At 32.3% G+C, this 21,552-nt stretch overlaps 1 protein-coding gene and 1 long non-coding RNA gene across 3 annotated transcripts in view; both read left to right on the top strand.

Annotated features, from left to right (window-relative positions):
- The first annotated feature begins 2,090 nt into the window (after positions 1-2,090).
- Positions 2,091-6,129, top strand: LOC143045511 (uncharacterized). Its single transcript, XR_012968965.1, has 2 exons — positions 2,091-2,196; positions 4,554-6,129. It is a non-coding gene; the product is annotated as an uncharacterized LOC143045511 (long non-coding RNA).
- Positions 6,130-16,482: 10,353 nt separating this feature from the next.
- LOC143045510 (adhesion G protein-coupled receptor L2-like) overlaps positions 16,483-21,552 on the top strand; it is a 29,562-nt gene continuing 24,492 nt past the window's right edge. Inside the window, exons 1-6 of one of the 2 annotated variants that reach the window (XM_076218065.1) lie at positions 16,483-16,611; positions 18,226-18,343; positions 18,757-18,876; positions 19,639-19,950; positions 20,790-21,110; positions 21,459-21,524. In XM_076218065.1, the coding sequence (XP_076074180.1) occupies positions 18,289-18,343; positions 18,757-18,876; positions 19,639-19,950; positions 20,790-21,110; positions 21,459-21,524 (874 nt within the window). In that variant the 5' untranslated portion in view covers positions 16,483-16,611; positions 18,226-18,288. Of the gene's footprint in view, positions 16,612-16,794; positions 16,814-18,225; positions 18,344-18,756; positions 18,877-19,638; positions 19,951-20,789; positions 21,111-21,458; positions 21,525-21,552 lie in introns of those variants that run through there. The other variant, XM_076218067.1, reaches the window with a different exon arrangement.

Raw genomic sequence — 21,552 nt, 5'->3', positions numbered from 1 at the left:
TAAACCAGAAAGTGATGTTTGAAGAACAAGTCCTAAACTTGCTACAGTGTTGTTAGGTGTATGTTAAAAATTTCATGAATAAACGCAGAAAGTTTGGTATGACATGCTACTTTTATCAATATCCTGCCAGTTGAATCATACTTTTGCAATTAATGTTTTTGGTGATTAGAATAGTTATACTATATATATTTATCCCGTTGCTAAAGTTTTTTCTTAATGAAAATATCACCTTCATAAAATTTTGAGAAGTAAAATTTGAGAAGTACATGTAACTTCGCTTTATATACCAAAACAAGCTACAAATAGTATACTTCACAAGAAAAAGCCGATATATCACTTAAAAAGAAAAGTCCCGCCCTTTGTCCTAGATGTTGCCCCGCCCTTTGTCCTAGATGTTATTATGAAGAGTACCATGAGAAGTCTTCGTACCCATTACCACGTTCTACGAGAAAGATAATCGTTGTAAATGGATATAATATTGTCTTCATTTTGCATTATATAACTGTACCACGTGCAGACTGCCCAAGACAGGCTGTATATATACCTTCAGATATACAAAAAATAAAACATATAACACGATTTCTAATGTGAAATTATTTTCCTTTTCAATTTTATGTTATAAAAAGAATTGAACCAGTAGCAATGTTTAATTTTATAGTGAAACATGTCTTTGAACTATAGGTTGAAGTGACGTCACTTTGGAAAATCAATTTAATTGCTGTTTTGAAGTACACTTAGATCTTTAATCGTCCGTATATTAGTTTCATTTATGTACGACCTTGAGGTAATGTGATGCATATATATTTTATTAAACTGATCCTGCATTTTAAAGTACATTACATGTATTATTTTTACTGTCTTTGTTTTTGTGATTATTTCCGACCATTGCGTTTAATCTTTATAATTTTCGCAATATAGTATAGTTTTTATTGGCCTTTTTATATAAATAAAGAGCAATTTTCGGATCATTTTGTAAGCAAACAAAGAGAATTTTGCCTTTTCGTTTAGGTCTTATTTTACTTTTTTGTTAGTGGGACAGTCATGTTGTTGGGGTAGACTAAAATTCGTCTATTTTATTATTGAAAGCAAAAACCACAATTGACTTTTTGTAAATTTCACACATTCACAGATTGTAACAGCTAAGGAGTTAAAAAAAAAAAGAGCAAAAAAAAAAATCTCCTGTCGCATCCATTGCAAAAGTGAAAGCATCGTAAAGGTTCTGAATTCCAATAAACTGTTTGAAAATTAAAAAAAAAATCATTCATAATACTTCTTTTGATTTCTATTGGATTGCAGTGAAGACAAAACATTTGCAACTCAAAACTCCATGCAAGGACCGATTTATGGATTCACGTGATTTACGTCTTTTGTAATAGAAAAGCGAGATACCAGAGGGACATTCAAATTCAATACTCGAAAGTACACTTATATGGAAAAAATACAAATACAAACAGACAAACAATAGTACTCAAACACAATATAAAAAACTGAAGGTTGAGCAACACGAACCCCGCCAAAACTGGATGTTAAATCATGTACTCTGGAAGGAAAATGGGGCTTGATTGTAAGTACTTACCCGGTAATAAGTCTAGCTCGGTGGGTCATATTCGGGGAAAATGGGGCTTGGTTGTAGTTACATTAGGAATATGTCCGCTATCATCGGTGAAACAGATATTCCATGCCGGTAAACCAGCTCGCGATGACGTCAGTAAAACTTACGAAGGGATGATATCAACTACATCGCTTGGAACGCTTGATTTAATAGCTGCCTTGTGATATTGGAAATTGAATTGCCTTTTCGAAAACATATTGTGTCATGTCGGTGACTTTCAAAGCTGACCATACGTTATCATGATGTATAAAATTAAGATGTGATAAGATTGCCAATGAGATATCTCTTATTCCATCAATTATAGTCTATCACAAACACGAGACTAATTATTTTAATACAAATCTTTTAAACTGTTTATTCAGACTGCATAATTCAACAATGAATATATGAGTATAACATATACAGGGTAAAATGGCATTTCCACTTAGGTTTTTTATTGACACGTTTAATGGGTAAATATAAGACATGGTTGCATTCATATCAACTTCAAGTATAAAAATAGTACAGTATATTAAATATCATCAGGTTTGTCAAGGTTCAAATACTCTTGTTCCTTCCTGTTTAAAGAACCAGCGAAATAAAAAGTAAGTGTTAATCTAATATGATTGTTTCCGATGATTTATATTCCATATGTATAAATTTAAGTTTATAATGCATATCTTATTTTAAGATACATGATTACAGCTTGATTTTGATACATATACGATTACATTTGACATTAGACTTTGATGAAATTACACTTTTTCCATCCCTCCAGCTCTGTTCACCAAAGTCAGTGGTCTTGAACCGTAATTCATAGGTTATTTAATTTTTGTGTTCTCTAGTGTTAATCAAAATGCACATGAAATTAGTAGAATTGCGTTAATTTTTGTTAAATTATTTTGACCTGTTCGTGGATTTCTACTTAATTGCATGTTGAAAATGGATATCTTTACACTTTTGTCGTATTTAAAATTGAAGTGTAGAATAGGTTGCATTTTAACAGGTCACTACTTGTTCGATATAGAAATATGTGTTATTTTCAACCTATACATTATAACAGAATTTGACTTTCTAAATTTTAAGCATATTTTCCTTCATAAAAATAACCGTAATTTCCATTTTAAATAGATTTTTTTTGTTATACAAAAAACCTGAAGTACAAATGACTAACAAATAAAAATAACGTGTATGTCAAAACTATTGAAGCATTGGTTGCTGGGACATCTTGAAATACGGTGATATTAAAGTTTATGCTGAATTTACTGAAACGTCACTTATCTTGTTGCATAATTTTATCACTGATTGCTGTTCAATTTCATTTTCATTTTTACAATGCATTTATTCCCTATAATTCATACTTGATTTCGCCACGTTTCAATTTAAATTTAGAGTTTTTTAAGAATAAGGTGTTGGTACACGCCAATACGACAGTTGACAATGGAAAAGTACTAAAAAAAATCCCAGGTTTAAACTAGTTATTGTGTTAAAAGAAAATGTGTCAAAGTATGCATGTCAACAAAAGTAGAAATATTTATAGTTTATGTAATAACAGTTTATAGCCTCTTACAAGTGTATATAATGGCTCCAGATTTATGTCGTCACGCGGTACTATTTATTGTTGAGAAATGAAATTTTTAAATGATATAGTTTGAATTATGATTATAGATTTGAATGTGATCAATGATTTTGAAGATCATATATTAAATGAATAATTATGTTTCTTCATTCTCGGGTAAGAAATAACACGAATGGTCTTTTACCTCTGCAACCTTATATTTTTGTGGGAGAACAGTAAATGGAAAAGCATATCTTTTAAGTATACTTGTCGCTTTATGCTAAACATGATACATTTAAAGCAAGAGCGGGTAATGACTGTTAAGCTCGGTCTAACTAATGCGGCTGGATAGGAAAACATATAAAAATAAGGAAACGAGTATTATTGCCAATGAGAAAAATATCAACCACAGTTCAAATTGAGTGCATGTAAGCAACCATCAGGCCTTCAACAATGAGAAAAACTCATATCGTATAGTCGGCTATGGAAGGCCACGACATGAATGATATTAAATAATTCAGTTGAGAAAGCTAACAGTGTAATTAACAACAATATTATACGAAAAAAAAATAAAATATGAAAGACATGAACCAACGACAACTGCTGAACTACAGGCTACTTACTTCGGACAGACAATTAACGAATATGTCGGGGCTTAACATATTTGTGAGCGCTCAAAACAACCTGGGACAGCACAACATAAGAACGAACTATAAAAATCAATTGAAAGGGGCTCAACTCATCAGATCGATACAAAGCAGAAAAGCTTTCAATAAAAACACAGACAGGACGTGGCAGGGTAATACCCATAACAAAACAAAAAAAGAATCAAAGAACAGCCAAACTTGCAAACCAAATCTTTGTATCAATGGAAGAATTTAGTAAAAGATTAAGCAATTCATGGTAACATGTGTTCATTTGGACTGTTGTCGTGTTAACAATTCAATTCAAACAGTTAGTTTTGCTTAAAATGTGACATGATACATGTATATACAACCCAATACAAAACATAACATTGATATGTCAACGTTCTCGACGAGCCTCGGTTATCTCTCTTCCATAATAATAACAGATATCAAATAAGTACAGACATCCTATAAATTCATCTGAAATTATATATATGCTTAACATATTGCAAGAGGCTGTTATAAAGTTTAAATCTTTGGCATTACTTACAATAAATCGAACACACATTGATCGATTAGTATTTGCTAAACGTCTAGTGGCAAACATTTCATGCATGTTCAGGACGTGATAAATTTCATATTAAAAGCAAACTACTGCCATTCACGTCGATTTTATGATACGAATGCATTTAATTACATGTAAACTTTCTTCGTATATTTTTTTATAAATAATCATGGCTTTGGTCTTATGATTTTTTAATTAGATATTCATTTTTAGAGCAACATGTCTGCATTCAGGAGCGTAGTTCTACTACCATTTACAGCGGGAAGAGTCATTGGTCGACGCGGTACAAAATTTGAACATGATGGAAGCCTATCAGCTGTTGTTATACTAACAGTCATTTTTGCTCTTACCTCAGCCAATATAGTAGTGACAGTCTATGAACCAACAGAACCAAAAGGATCATTCGATATGACTTATATCTTGTTGGTGTCATTACAAAGTTTGGGCCTTCTTTCTTGTTTTTGTCTACCAATTTTACTCAAAACCAATATACTAATTTCAGAAACACAGGAAGTTAAACCAGCAATTAAAATAAGACTCTTTTTTCTGTGTATCTTTGCTTTTGGTGGATTATTTCACATATCGACACATCTAGCATGCAACATTTCAGAATTTATGATAAGTTACAACCAATTTTTCAAGTCAGAAATTATTTGTAACATTCTTAGTATTTTATATTATCCCGTACAGACAGTGGTTGTAGTAGTTTTGGTTCAATATAAACTTAAACCGTCAGTTCTTGTTCATTACATGCTTATTTTCCAAATAGGAACATACATTTCCTTTTGGAGTTATTACTTGCTTCAGGGTCTTCGATCACCTACAAAGGAAGGAGTAATCAACCATGAAGTGTGTGGGAACAACACAGATCTCATTGAATTGTTTGATTCGACAGAACCATTTCTAGCACCGATTGTTATAGCATTTACTTTGATGGTGGTTTTATTACTGGCTTCAACGTGGCCTGAAACTACTCTTCTACAGGCGTTCCCGATTGGAGAATTATCAATAGACAACAACGAAGAAAGCGAACTGATTGTAGAAAGATCACCTGAAAATATGTTAACAGGATATCGGGCGGTTTCTAAAAAATCTAGTTTTGCATTTCTGTGTGGAATATTCATCAATATGCCATTGTTAATTTTTACATGTCTTTATGACGAACATTCAAGTCATGATGTAAAATTAGCCTTTTATGTAATCGCGCTTATTTCCAAAATCATCCTGTTTGCGGCTATTTCAAGGGGATACTTCTTAATTCCAAAAGATTGCAAAGTTTTGCTTAGCCGCGTCAAAATTATCACTCTTGCAAATTGTCTTCTTATTTTTGGATTATGGGGAATGGTTTTCTTCGAAAGTCTGAATTTTATCAGCGTTTATGATGAATACCCTACCGATGTTAAACTTACATATTTATTGCAGAACATATTAGCGTCATTTACTGCTTTGCAGTTAACAATATTTCTACTACAAATGAAGCATTACGAAAAACGAAGACGTCATCTGACTTGGTCATCTATAGAAATTAACTGTATATTTCTCGTGGGATTTTTACTGGTATACTGGATCATTGATACTTTTATTGCATCGCATGACCTTACATCGACTACAGGTACTGCATACGAGAAGTCAGTTTTATCTGTTATGGGACGTATTGTTTTCCCGTTTGTTTTATTTTTCAGATTTCAGTGTATTTTGCAGCTCTATGAGATTTCTAAGATTTTTGGAACCTGATAACATCATTTTATTCACTAGTGAAAAGTAACAAGATGATATCTGTATATATGAATATAGTATTTGATGTTTATATCTGTTGCAATTCTTTATGGTCCGCTAAAGTCAAAATAACAACTAACACATAAGGCCGCAGATGTGACAGTTTATGTTTCAAAATCAATCATATCAAAAGATACATGTATAAAATTTGCATACACTAAAAGTATAAGTACGAATTATGAATTTAAATATACAATACTATCATTACAGTCTGAACCAATGAGAATATTATGTAATAAATGAAAAGACAAATGTCATCAATTATTGAAATTGAATTTTTTGAAAAGTCAATCAATTTAGAGTTATCTCCCCTTGACTATAAATTTGTTAATAATAGTGTAACATTTCAACTTTTGGGAGCAGATACCGCTCTTTTTGTCCTCATCCAATTCAACAATTAACAAACCTCTTTTCAAGGTGGAAGAAGGGGGAGGGGGAGGGGATAAAAATATTTTATGAAAATTGAATGTCACCAAATTTCTGTGCAGCTATTTGGAAAAGAGGCTGGATATTAAAACATGTGCTTGAAGTAGCGCCCCCTTATCAATTGCAAAATTCCAATGAGTTTCAAGTTATATAATCACATATGCACCATTCGTAACTATTTTCTACATATTTCTAAAATTTACAAAACATGATAACACAAGACTGAATACAATTGAAATTTAGTCTTTCATTGTACCATAAAGTCACCTATGCTGTACATAAGTGTATTTATATGTTAGGAGTTATGCGTAATTATATATCGATATTGAAATATCCACCATATTTTGAATCTAGGAATTACTTCTATTTTAGTAACGTTATTCTAAATGATAAACCGTAATGCATTTCATATATGCCATTTAAAACTTCATGGAATGTAGTTTTTTTCCCTATTGCACTTTTTAAACGCCAATCACAGACTGGAACCATTGAATATTGTTTATCCGTCATCAAATATGCCATTTAAAACTTCATGGAAAGTAGTTTTTTCCCTATTGAACTTTTTTTAACGCCAATCACAGACTGGAACTATTGAATATTGTTTATCCGTCAACACGACAAAAAAAAAAAAAAAAAAAATGATTTGGTAAACTTGGTAAATGAAACCATATACCGTATACAATACAATTGACTGGTGTCAGTTTTGAATATCTATCGTAGTGAGACTTATTATACAGAAATTTGTTTAGGGGTCAGCTGAAGGACGAAACCGGGTGCGGGAGTTTCTCGCTGCATTTTAAACCTATTGGTGACGACATGCTGTTGTTTGTTCTATGGTCGGGTTGTTGTCTCTCTGACACATTCCCTATTTCCATTCTCAATTTTATTAGTCTGAATGAACAGATGTAGCAATTCAATATGATTTTTTTTTCTTTGTTTTTGAAACAAATTAAATCATACAAGATTACTGAATCCGAAATTGAAACTACTAAAAGATGCTAATTCAAGAAGTGAAAAGTATCTAAGAAACAACTGTAATAATATTGGTCGGAAAGGAATATGTGAATTGATTGAAGAAATATCCAATTTGGTTTAGGTTTTTTATAGTTTGTCGTTCCAGAGTTATGTTTCGGTCATCGTCAGATTTAATGCCATTTTTCAAACATCGCGCACTAACTCGCATATGTTATTTTGATCGACCTTAAACTATACTATTGTTTTGATTGGCAAAATTAAAGCTCCATTTAAATTTTGAAATTCATCTGGTTAGTCATTCCAGAGTTATTGGACTTGAAACGTAAACTTTATGTCAACTTTTCTATTGTCACATACTTAAATGACTATACTCGAATAGATTTTTTTTTAAAACCTTTACAATGTTGTTGACATGATTTTTTGAATCAGAGACATAAGTAGTTTACCAATGTTCGATTCTCATATATCCATTAAGAAGATACAATGCTGGGTGAAAAATAAACACACCCAAAACTGCAACAATAGCATATATCTAAGACCCCGTTCACACTAGGACATTTTTATCGATTTAAACTAGACCGGTTCACTTTAGATCGATTTAAGGGCCAATATGAACGCTTTTAATCGATCTTCAATCGGTCTAAACTAAAACACCAAAAGAGGTAATTTAGTTTGAATCGATCTAAAGTAAACCGATCTTACTTTAAATGTGAACGCAGAGATCGGTTTAACTAGTACCATCGAATCGAAAATAAGTTATTAACGTATGCCCATGAACAGCGCCAAAACTATCTCAGAAGTTCGTTGTTTAAAACATATTTCTCTGTTTACAGACTTTAAAAACAAATTGAAAACATTTGTCTTCGGCCATCGCATATATTTGCGAAATCTGTGTCTTCTTTTCTTATGATGATTTTTTTTCTTTTCAGGAACCGCAATATTTCGTCGTGTTGTAACTTCGTTACTACAGATATTTTTTTCAAAATTAAAGAAAACGGCAATAACACCTGTACCAAAATGTTAACTTCTGATTCAGGAGAAACAATAACTTTATCCATTTTTTTTTCAAGTGTGTGTGTCAGAGTATCAATAGATGAATTTAAAAAATCAGTCCTATTTATACACAATGTTTACAGTTTTACGGGTAAAAAGGTTAAATCGATTGCGTTTTTAATTGTAGTGTGAACGCAGTGGATCGTTTTAGACCGATAGAGATCGTTATGATAAAAGATAATGTGAACGCTAACTGGTTTTATTTAGATCGATTCAAATTAGATCGATTGAAAAAAATGCTAGTGTGAACGGGGTCTAAGAGGGACGAGACTGATGTGTCGACAGTAAAATCATATCCTGCTGTGCATCAATCACCAGCCATACGAATTTAGACTCAGTAAAAGTGTTTTAATCAGGAATGGGACATAATCGATAAATTTACACGAAATTACGCGTTTGGTGTACTATATGAGATACTTGTAATTGGTACACATTCATCGTCATTTGTGATGTACAGCTGTCATAACGGTCAACCAACTTGTGACGGTGTACATTTGTACGTAACATTTTCGGAGGGATGACTACAGCTATGCCACTTTGAACCCTTGAATTAATAGCTTCATTAGAAGCAGCAAACTTCTATAAAAGAAATAGCTATATATAGGAAATGAAACTAATAATTGAAATATCATATCAATGGTGAAATACATATAATCATGTAGACGCTGCTGGTATGTTATCACTAACCAATGAAAAAAGGTAAATATTGGGAAGCTGATATAATTTTTGACGTAAAATTTTGTTCTCAATCGCCTTTCATTGTCAATTTCTAGATGTAAGTAGAAAATGAGACATAATTGTATCTGTTAAAATAAAATTGAGAAAGGAAATGGTGAATATGTCAAAGCGACAACCACCCGACCATAGAGCAAACAACAGCCGAAGGCAACCAATGGGTCTTCAATGTAGCGAGAATTCCCGCACCCGTAGGTGTCCTTCAGCTGGCCCCTAAAATATGCATAATAGTACAGTGATAATGGACGTCATACTAAACTCCGAATTATACACAAGAAACTAAAAATTAAAATCATACAAGACTAACAAAGGCCAGAGGCTCCTGACTTGGGAGAGGCGCAAAATTGCGGCGGGGTTAAACATGTTTATGAGATCTCAACCCTACCCCTATACCTCTAGCCAATGTAGAAAAGTAAAAGAATAACAATACGGACATTAAAATTCAGTTCAAGAGAAGTCCGAGTCTGATGTCAAAAGATGTAACAAAAGAAAATAAATAAAATGACAATAATACATAAATAACAACAGACTACTAGCAGTTAACTGACATGCCAGCTCCAGACCTCAATTAAACTGATTGAAAGATTATGTCTTCATCATATGAATATCAGGTACAATCCCTCCCGTTAGGGGTTTAGTATCATACTATCATAAAATATATGAGAAGAACATAACCCGTGTCATGCCAACAACTGTTGTATTCTTTTATTTCAAGTTCGATGGGATAGATACGTTGACCATACTCCTCAAACTTTAAACTATATTATGTAAAAGCAGAATGTGAAGTTACGATGATGGTAGCTCCTGTATGGTGTTTGACGCATATGAATCCACGAGTAAGTCGACAAGAAGAGGAATACAGTTAGTTCCCATGGGAATGTCTACCATTTCTTGAAAATCATGTATTTCAAACGTAACAAATGTGTTGTTAATCAAGAAATCAAGCATAATGGAAATGACAGTTTTTTTTTATTTTAATAAGAGTGAATTTTTACAATGCAAAATTAAGGTCAAGTCTTTAGTTTTGAATGGGTAATATTTGTGTAAAAGGAAGAAAATTATTATAGTATTGCAAAGGAAATACTTAAAATGGATGTGACATAATAGATCTTTATATCTTTTGATCTGCTTTATGCTGTCCCTATAGAAGATTAGTCCGAATTTGATTTCTGATACAATTAATGTTAAAAGGTAAGAAAGAGTGTTCGATGTGTATGCACTTGGAAAACTATTCAATATGACGTTGTTTGTAAGGACACTTATGTAATTAGATAAACACACAAACGTGACTACTGTAAATTCAGAGATTATTGCGAGGTTTTTCTTATTGCGAATAATGCGACTGGATGGGTATCGCAATAATAAGAACTTGCATTCTGATAACTGAAACATAGTTCTGAACGCAGTGTTTTTCGAAATCACAATAATTAAATTCTCATTTTTATCCCGATGATTCTTGAAAAATCGCAATAATAAATGCACGCAATAATTTCTGAATTTATGTGTGTGTGTGTTTATCTAATTACATAATGCAAGATGACTAAAAGATTTAGTTATTTATGTATGATCCGAATCGTTTTGATTTAGCTATATATATAATGATAGTTTTTCAAATGAGGTCGTTAATACAAATTATAATTTAAAAAAGACCCACATGTTGCAAAGCACATGAGCTTCCACCATTGCAAACATGTTTCTGTCCTCGCAGATAAATCTTCGCCTTACAATAAAATTTAGCAAACAAAATTAAAACCCATAGTATATCAATTGGAAACAATCAAATAAAGGATTTATAAAAGAAATCGCAACAATATCACTTACATTTATTGTTCATAAAAATCGGGTTCCAGTTGTAAACGCAACACTCAAAACTATGATTACAAAATATGATCCTATTAAGGACACGGTATTGAGTCTTTTGACAACGTCTTTTTTTCTTATATTATCATTTTTATGCAGTTTTGCATTTTCATTAGAAGTTTCGTTGTCGTATATTTTGTTCGAGGTTGAAAAAATACACAAAAATCTTTTTAAACAGGTGGATCTAACTTCCTCGCCAGGAGAAAAGCAGTACGTTAATATCGCTACATTAATGACAACAGTTAAACCGCTTATTACTGTTAATACTTCTATAAAAATCATTATACCAGGAATCGGATCCGACAAAGAAGGTATTTCAGAATTAACGAGAGTCAATACAACTGTAAAAGAAAGGAATATGGAGGTACTAAAAGATACGCGCTCTCCTGTTTCAACCGGAAGAAGAAAAACCAAAGGGATCAATAAACCAATTACATATATTGGTATTAACACTGTAACCGTAAAATACAACCAAGCACGGCTTATATTGAGAGTTGCCGTAACCCGCCCTGTCGACTCTAATTTAAGGGATGATGAATCCAGTCTCCATTCTTTATTGGTTGAAAAAAAGTCGGTGTTAACTGTCGTCTGTGATATCCCAAACATAACTTCGGTTGATGATGATCCAAATACTACAAGTTGAATGCTACACGATTGTTTATCAAAAGGAAAGTTTTTTAAATTTGGAGCACACTTTACTTTCATGACATTTCCAGGATACCAAGACACTAATCCGGAATGTGATACTGTTAATTTGATGTCGACTGACTTTCCAAATGGAGTAAACTTTTCTGCTTGGTTGATGATAAATAAATCCGGAACCCAAATATCTGATTGTGGCACGTTAATTGATGAGAGACCACCGTATGACGATGGGGTCCACACTAAAGATTCATCAGTCCATGAGCAGTTCAATACACCAACCAAAGAAAACGTTCCTTCTACTGTATCAAATTCGTTTATAGACAATAAGATAAAATCCATCTGAAAATTAACTGTAGTGGATTGGTCTAACACTGGCTTCACATTTTTATTATAATCCGTAAATAGAAAAGAATGCAAACTTTTTGTTTGTGAAATGCTTTGTGAAATTACAATTCTGAAATTCACCGCAATAAAAACGTAGAGTGTAAACACAAGTTCCATTTTCTTCCCTTACAAATTAATTTTTGCAATAACCGTATATATATATTGTGTCAAATCTTAATCTGTCCATGATATAAACTTAAAGATATATACTTAAATCACATATTGTATAGAACTGACCTTTTATTTAAAAGAAGTTCATTTTGTCTTAACATTGTAATGGGTTCAATATTGTTCAGAATAAAGTGTAGATATAACAGTTACCATGATTGATCGCACCTAATGAATTCAACAAATTAAAGCTTCAATGATTTGACATCACAATAACTGGTATGTTTACTGATTGATAAACTATTATACCATTATTTTTATAAGTATATGATATGATGTTTATCGTACACCTATAGAAAATAATGGTATAATAGTACCCCTTGCTAAAACTGTAATTTGTACTACATACGTTTATTCGGTGATGTGACGTTCGTTATCAACTGCTTCCCGTATATATCAACTGATTCCTGTTAGAAAACGATCATTTAACTTAAAAAAGAAAGTTTTTATGTCCCCCCCCCCCCGAAAATAATATTCTAATTCCTAATTTGACGAACAAAAATATTGTGGTCAACACGTGGGCCCAGTTAGCCTGAAGTAGTAGACTCACAATGCGATAGTGTTAAAATAGTTTACGTGCGCACCCCTCCTCCGCCCCTTTGCTTTATGTAAGTCTCGTATATTTGGTAAATATAGTATAATAATAATCTTCAGATAAAAGAGATGTAGGGAAAACTTAAATGAAACAACTCAACTTCCAAAGGACACAAACATCTTAGATAAATAACTTTTTGAGGAGCTTTGATGGGTCTGCATTAGATGTAATACATCAATATGTCTGAATTTTAAAATCGAAAACCCGGTTTTATTAGTCTTATTGTAGTCAAAACAGGTCTTGTGTGTTATATCCAAATTGAAATCTTGACTTCTAAAAACTGCAAGTAAAAGCATTGCTTAAGTTGAGCGTCTGTTTGATTGCGCAGGATGTTGGAAATCTTTAGCCACCTTAATAGATATAAAGCTACATTTAGTGAACTTGTTATAATGAAAGTCAACTTCGAAATTCAATTAAGATTTGTGTCACACTCTATTCACATCAGAGCACAGTTGCAACAATTTCTTGAATGGTAATAAATGATATAATCTCAGATCTGTTTTCCGCCACAATTTTGTTCAATAATCTTGTTCTTAAATTTTGCAGCGACCTTTCTCTTTTTATTTTTTCCCTTTTATATATGTCTGGCTTTGTTTGAATTGACGTTGTACTATGTTATTAGCAAAGCGATTCACGAAAGACTATTAAAAAGATGATTGTTTGTTATCAATTCCACTTTTATTTTATTCGTGCATTTTTTACGTGTTTCGTTATTCTTTTTTTTATCAAAGGAGTCGATATGCTTCCCAATGAATTTAAGCTTTTGGTCATTTAATCCCTGATGTTAAAAATCACGTTTCTCCAAAAAGAAATTCTTTGCCTGTATATACAAAAATATAAAATGTAGGAGTTGTATTGTAGTGCTTTTAAATAGATGTTTTATATAGAATGAAATTCAAAACAGTGTGGCTGTGGCCATTGATTGACACATTAAATTCATCCATTGACTGGGACAATATAGGTGAACGTTTGTATGTAACGATCACTGCTCACTATGTACTTTTAAAGACACATAAACTATGGGGTCACCAAAGGTTCTCAACACCTTAATAAAGTAATTCGAAAAATTAATCAGAAATAACACGATGTTTTGATTTATATCAATTATATAAATCAAAACATAAAGGTTATTCCTGATTAATTTTTCGAATTATTTTATAATTAAAGGCGTTGAGAAACCTTTGGTGACCCCACAGTTGAAATGTCTATCGTAGGTACGTCGTTAACAGTGGTCGTTACAGACAAACGTTCACGTAAATTGTCCCAGTCATTGGATGAATTTAATGAGTCAATCAATGGCCACAGCCACACTGTTTTGAATTTCATTCTAAATCCTGTCATTCTAAATCCTGTATCAAGGAAACTTGAATTTGATTGCGGTCTAGCGGAGGACCAATACATCTGATACGAGAACATATCGAAATACAGAATTAGCATGGAAACACCCAATGTTTGACACCTTTTTTAACTAATGACTTAAAATAACTTCAAGAAGCTGACCGAGAACCAAATGTCTGTAGAAAGATTCACAAGCATCATTATGAAAACAGTTTTATAACACTTTCAACAAACAGCCAATCGAGACACATGACATAATTGTATATCAGTGGACAAACACACTTTGTTTTTTTTTAAAGTGTTTTTTGTTAAATTACTACTTTTATAAGATTTTCATTTAAATATTGGTTAAATTGTTTGTTTTATAAATGTATCTTCTTTGGATATATTTAAACTATATAATTAAGAAAAACGAATACTAAAACCTAAGAAAAATAACAACTCTGATCCAACATTTCACAAATCGCATGATACACACTTCGAATTGTAAGAAACGGACAATTTTTAACGTATTTAAGGAGGCTCGCGGGTATAAGATTTTCAGAAAAAAATTAAACATTTATTTTTCATTACAAATTTTATTTATTACCTTAAGTAGTTGTTACTTTATCATATGGTACTAAAATCATTCCAAAAAATCAATTCTTGTTGGCCCCAGATGACTTTTAAAATGTAGATATCATTGAAAATGCTCCAGATTATCTCCCTTTGGTGCAAAAATGCTATTTTTTGGCATTAAAATTGAAATATTTTTTTTTAACTCATCGGTGACCTATATTTTTTATTGTTGTTTTGGAATAAGCTGTACATAAACTAAGTAATTGTAAAATTTAAGCGATTTCTGTAATTTAGTTATTTTTTTATTTCTATATTACAGCTATTTCTCCTATTAGTTCAACAGAAAAAAAGGACATTAACAAAAATGTATGCTTCTTTCGAAGGCAGATTGTGAGCGTAAATGAACGGTGACCCCATTTTTTTATTTCATTTTTCTATTAAGTATAAGATAAAGTTCATTTATAGAAAAATATATAGAAATCCTATATTAAATTAAAAAAAAATGATTTAGACCCGCGAGCCCCCTTAAGTCATTGGTTTTTAAAATGCTAATGGCACTCTTAAAGGAGTAGGTTCAGTAAGACCCCTTTTTGGCCCCAAAATATAGCAGTTTTACAAAATTGTTAAAATGTAAACCTTTAGTTATTTATTGGACAGTAGAATGCTTCTGCTACATAAATATGGGCTGTTTTTGACAATACAATGCACATATATCCGGTACTAGCACCATTAAGTCATGCTAAATTACTGAAATCCTCATAATTCTAGCATTTTAGTTAAATTTTAGACGGTTTTCGTGTAAAACGAAAGTGAACGAATTCGTGTTCATCCTTAATATTGAAATGTAAGTTGTATTTTATGATGATACATAACATATACTGTATAAAGGTTGAGGATGAACACGGATGCGGCCACTTTCAATTTTACCAAAAAACCATCTGAAAAGTGACATTTTCCGGCATATTAGGTAGATTTTTCATATTTGAGCTTGAATCGGATCGTTTTTAATGACTAAATCTGTTAAAATCTTTCACATAAACTAATTAATTCAAATAAAATAGACACTTAAGTGTTTAAAAAGTGGTCAAAATCTTTCGTCAGATGAACCAGAAATTTGAGGCCAAAATCGGTCCTTGCCGGACCTACTCCTTTGGAATTGTGGTTTTGATGTTTTGCGACTTGGCTGTACTTGTTGCCTATCGAATTTAAACATCTATGCAATATCTGACGCTGTACATAACGAAACAATTAATTTATAACAGAATTATATTTATTGACTTTTGTTTAGATTTTTATCCATTATATGTTGTAAGTTTAATACGGAATTATTATTGAATAAATTTTAAAATATAGAGCAATATCCTTTTTATAAATTGAAACAGCACACAAGAGTGACATTCTAATTAACAATTCAACACAATTTCACACTGCTGAGCTCGAATTAGGCAAACAAACACAAAAGAGTAAAGAAATGAAAGTATCGTATACAAATAAAATTTAAGCAATATTAAATAACAAAATCTATTAACGATTCATACTAGAATCAATGTTGACCAAAACAATAAAATGTTCATCGATCTACGCGTACTTCGTTATGTGTATTCTATAAGCTTCACAGACTATATCGATCAATGGTATTTCCAATACTGGAGAATTTCTTACAGAATATTGTTGTCATCACTTGATTACATATGCAGAATTACCTTCAATGGATTATTAGTATGAAGGAAAAGAAGTGCTAGCTCTTAGATGAATAAGGTTAGTGCATGAGTTCTGCAAAAATACACTGCTTCTCTGATCTGGTTCAGTGAAGAGAGGGCAGGAGATTAAATTATGGAGGGAAAGGAGAAGATGAACTAGGTAATGGCAAAAATACACCGCTATTATGATCTGGTTTAGTGTAGAATGGGCGGGAGAATTTATGTATGATAGGGAAAATGCTAGCTCTTAGATGAATAAGGTTAGTGAATAAGTTCTACAAAAAATACGCCGTTACTCTAGTCTGGCCAGTCAAGAGAGGCCGGTGGAGTTTAATTACAAAGGGAAAGAAGGGATAGCTCCTAGACGAATAAGATAAGTGCATAAGTTCTGCAACAATTCACCGCTACTCTGATTTGGTCTATTGGAATAGTGAGAGAGAATGCAAGTACGAAGGAAAAGAAGTTCTAGTTCCTATATGAATAAGGTAAGTGCACAAGTTTTGCAAAAATACAGCGATACTCTGGTCTGGTCCAGTGACGAGACAGAGAAAGAATTTAAGTAAGAAGGAAAAGAAATGCTAGCTCCTAGATGAACAAGGTTATTGCATAAGTTCTGCTAAATAACATCGCTGTTATGATCTGGTCTAGTGTAGAGAGGGCGGGAGAATTTATGTATGATGGGAAAATTGCTAGCTCGCTTTCGAAGTGGAAAATGAAAATGTAAGTGCACAAGATCTACAAAAATACACTGCTACTCTGATCTAGTCTAGTGAGGAGAGGGCGGGAGAATAAAAATCATGTGCTAGATTCTAGAAGAACAAGTTCAGGGCATAAGTTCTGCATAAAAAAAAAAAATACACCGCCACTCAGCTCTAGTCCAGCAAAGAGCGAGATGAAGAATGTAAGTATGAAGGACAAGAAGTGTTAGCTCCAAGATGAAAAAAGGTAAGTGCTTAAGTTCATCCAAAATACGGCGTTACTCTGGTCAAGTAGAGAAGGAGAGATAGAAAGAGTCAGAGAGAGAGCGTGGGATGGGTTGTGGGTACTATGCTGTGCTGTCTCTCTGTGAATAAGAGAGAAATAGTGCCTTGTATATACTACTATGAATTCACTTGATGTTATAACGCTAATAATGACTTTAAGTATCGACTGTGCATAATACTTTGAACATTTTTTTGCAACACTTTTCTGCTAACAAGGGCTAAAATTTCGCAAAATAATGATAAAAATTGAAATATTAAAGTTTAAATATCAGAACTCAATTAGTTGGATTAACCAGTAATTTTTATTTCAATCACAATGAAGTAGAGTAGTTTAACTCTCTTAAAAATACGAAAGAATAATCGACATTTCGTTTCGAATACAGAATCCAATTTCAGTATACGTTCTATTTCAACTCAAATAGTTAAAGCATCATATTCAAGAAATAGAAAAAAGATTTAACCAAAATAAAACAATTAATCTATTTAAGTCAGAGCTCAATTTATATTTAAGATAGTATAACTAACTAAACGCAGAGGCATCCTCTAGATTGTCACAGTACAGCTACAATGTAACTGTAATATCACCAATTGTCAGCCTTGTCGCACATTTGTGGTATAGATTAATCTTTTACAATGTTATGTCACAGCTAGCAATGATTTCTTATTAGATTCTTATATTATGATTTCAGAGAAGATATTAACAGAAAAATGGTGAAATTACGATCTGTGTAGAGTAAAGGTGTCTGTCCAATATGAAGATTTTCGTATTAATTGCATCATTTTTTATGATCAGCGTTACAGAGTCAGGTAAGTTTCTATATAGTCAGATAGTGTATGCACAAGCTTTCTTCGAAACTGCAACGACAGAATGGGATTGTGAGAGAGGAAATTTTACTTCATAAAGCAAAACAAAATTCAGAAAGATATACACATAAAAGCGTGTAAAACAGTACTACAATACTGTATAAAAGATTGCCTTCAGTTTTTTAATTTTTTGGGAACATGTTCTGCGTTTGGTTTTGCGACTTTTAATTTACGATTATTGATTGGCACATTGGTATCTTCAAACACTTCATATTTCATACATAAGTCAGTTTAATATTTGATTGTTGCTGTTACACAGATTAAGTAATAACTTGATTTTTACTGGTAAAATTTATCTTGGTGTAAGCATAGTCAGCTAAATTCACACATGATTAAAATGTCAACGAATTTTATAGATTACGGGAAACAATCCTGCCAAAAGCGGTACTACAATTTTCCACGGTGTATTAACCATCCAGACGGGTATGGATGTGAGTGTGGTCCAGGATTTAGGTGGAACACAGAGATGTGCATGTGTACGTATATTTAAACAAATTCAGTATTTAATATGATTAGTATGCAATAGTTATAAGAAGATGTGGTATGAGTGCTAAGGAGATAACTTTCCATCAAAGCCGCAACTTGTTAAAGTTAACAATTATAGGCCAACGTTCAGCCTTCAACACACATCCTTGGCTAAAACAGAATAGCAAGCTATAAAGGGCTCAAAATGTGTAAGGAAAGAACAAGCAATTTATATACATAATAGTTTTATTAAGTCACAGTTCCTTGCAAAGAGGTTTTCAATGAATCATAATATATTATCAGTGCTAAATAGCATTTTCATCTTGTGAATTTGTAGATCTCCAAAAACATCAAAAATATGTTACTTCTTTTTCGCAAACCAATGCTTCTAGTGTAGTCGGTACTGTTTAGATTTTCTTCATTATTCTTTATTAATCGCCACAATGTACATATTTTTTAATTATGCCATATAAACTAAAAACAAGATTTCAATTCCTTGCCACTAGACTTCAAACATCAACTATTTTATTAAAGCTACAGGTATATTTCACCGAACTTGCAGATTTCACATCAATATGTATTAATTACATGTGGGACTCTTCACATTATTAATTATTTACCCGACAGGTTTATGCAGCCGTTATTTATGAAAATAATCCTTCTTTCGCACGGTAGGCAGTAGAATTTTATAACCTTTAAAAGTTTAACTATGATTAATTTGAACCATCATATTTTACGTAGAAATAACTGGCTTCATTTTTCTGTTCTTTCAGCAACAGCGATTGATTCCAGATTTGTATTTGAGGATAGAGATCCTATACGATACACACTGTTACTAGGGAAAGCTTTCCCAAGACTCGATAGATGTACGATAGCTTTTTGGATACAGGTTGGAGACAATAGAAAAGACAGTACAGTCATGTCATATCAACTGAACAATGCAAACAACCAATTTAATCATAAAATATTTAGGTTCTATCAGAATAATGGTCTTTATCTTCGGTTTTGGAAAAATGAAGTCAATTCTGGTGTAAAACTGAATGAAGATATCTGGACTCATATAGTATGGACATGGGACTCGTCAGGTTTGTATGTTTAGTTCTCTTTTTACTTGGGTATATTTGGGATGAAAGAGCAAAATAAACCTGGCTTTTGTTAAGTACTTCTAACGTAATGGTTGACTTCATAAATGATTTTAGTTGTTTTTAATGTTCACATTTTGACGTTGTATTGTTGTATAAGTTCCCATAATGGAACTGTGTTATACTTTCATTCAAGTCTTATATTTGACGCTATAAATCCCGACACTTATAATTGATATATTGCAGGAGGTTTAAAGCGTTTGCCAGAACATACGTTTTTCACATTTTTTTTAGGTGACAAGCATAATAGTTATTTATACTTATTCATACACATATGACAATGAAAATGTAATAGTATTGCTGACCATATAAAAAAACCTCGAATGTTATAGGAAGTACAAATAGCAGTACTTTGTTAGGGAAATCAAATGCAGAACTTCAGGAAACAAAAGAGTCAAGGTCAACATGACTGCAAAGTCTTGAATTCCTGACAAGAGTCTACATAACAAGTTATAAACCACCCCTCCCCCGAGCATATATAATTGTGTGTGATTTTTAACAGATATGCAAATCAGTTTTTTTATTCCAACAAATAAGGTTCTTTAAAAATGATACAAGCAACAATAACCACCAACTAGATTGTTCACATTGAACATTTCCTTTTTATAAAGAAAAATTGAAGTCCTTGAAGCAACCAAAGATTCATTTTCAAATAATTCAAATCAAACAACAGGTCATACTTTCTGAGTGAGGACTAAGTATGGTACGTGCTTTTGAACCGAGCTAGAATCTTGGTGAAATCTTTTTAAAAAACTCCAAATTTGATCAATGCATTTTGACAGATGGTTCATGGACATTCTATCAGGATGGTGACAAAGTTAAAAATGGAAGAAATGATGATTTTATGAAGGCTATTCCTGGTGGAGGAGAGTTTGTACTGGGACAAGCTTTTCGGCAACAAAATTCAACTTTTAATTCAAACTTAGCTTTTGTTGGTGGCATAAGTCATCTTAATATTTGGAACGACGTGAAGGATCATGCCGAAACACAAGAAATACACAGATCTTGCACATATATGTATTGTGGAAACGTCGTCCAATGGGCTGATTTTAGAATTGGAACGAGAGGAGCCATGCGAATGAGGTGGCCATCTGGAATTTATGGTGAGTCGCATAAGTTAACTGTATCGGCGAAGTAAAATTTGAAAAGGTTTTAGCAAACTATGTTTGTAATTTAAAACATGTACATGAACATAATGATAACTTTTCGAATGGTAGTTTTAAGATAAGGCTAAATTTCAGATACGTATCGGTACAAATTTGCTAAATGTAAGTTAGTTTGTATGAGTTCTGAATACCATAAGAATTTATTAGGTAAAATCGATTTATTATAAGCATCTTTTCCACAAAAAAGATTTGAACTAGCAATGAAAAGAAATGCGTAGTATTGTATAACATATGCACCTGAGGTAAAATGTTTCAATTGGTGAAGTCCCTTTTTGATTATTTCAGAAAAGGAATGCTTTTCTGATGAGGAAGGAGCAGCCAGTTGTAACAAGCACTGTAGTGATGTAATAGGTAAGTAATGTTCCATTGATAAAGTGTT

This window comes from Mytilus galloprovincialis, chromosome 9, assembly GCF_965363235.1.
Source record: "Mytilus galloprovincialis chromosome 9, xbMytGall1.hap1.1, whole genome shotgun sequence".
Taxonomy (NCBI): domain Eukaryota; kingdom Metazoa; phylum Mollusca; class Bivalvia; order Mytilida; family Mytilidae; genus Mytilus; species Mytilus galloprovincialis.
The sequence above is the reverse complement of the archived record's forward strand: the minus strand, read 5'-3'. Positions and strand labels throughout refer to the sequence as shown.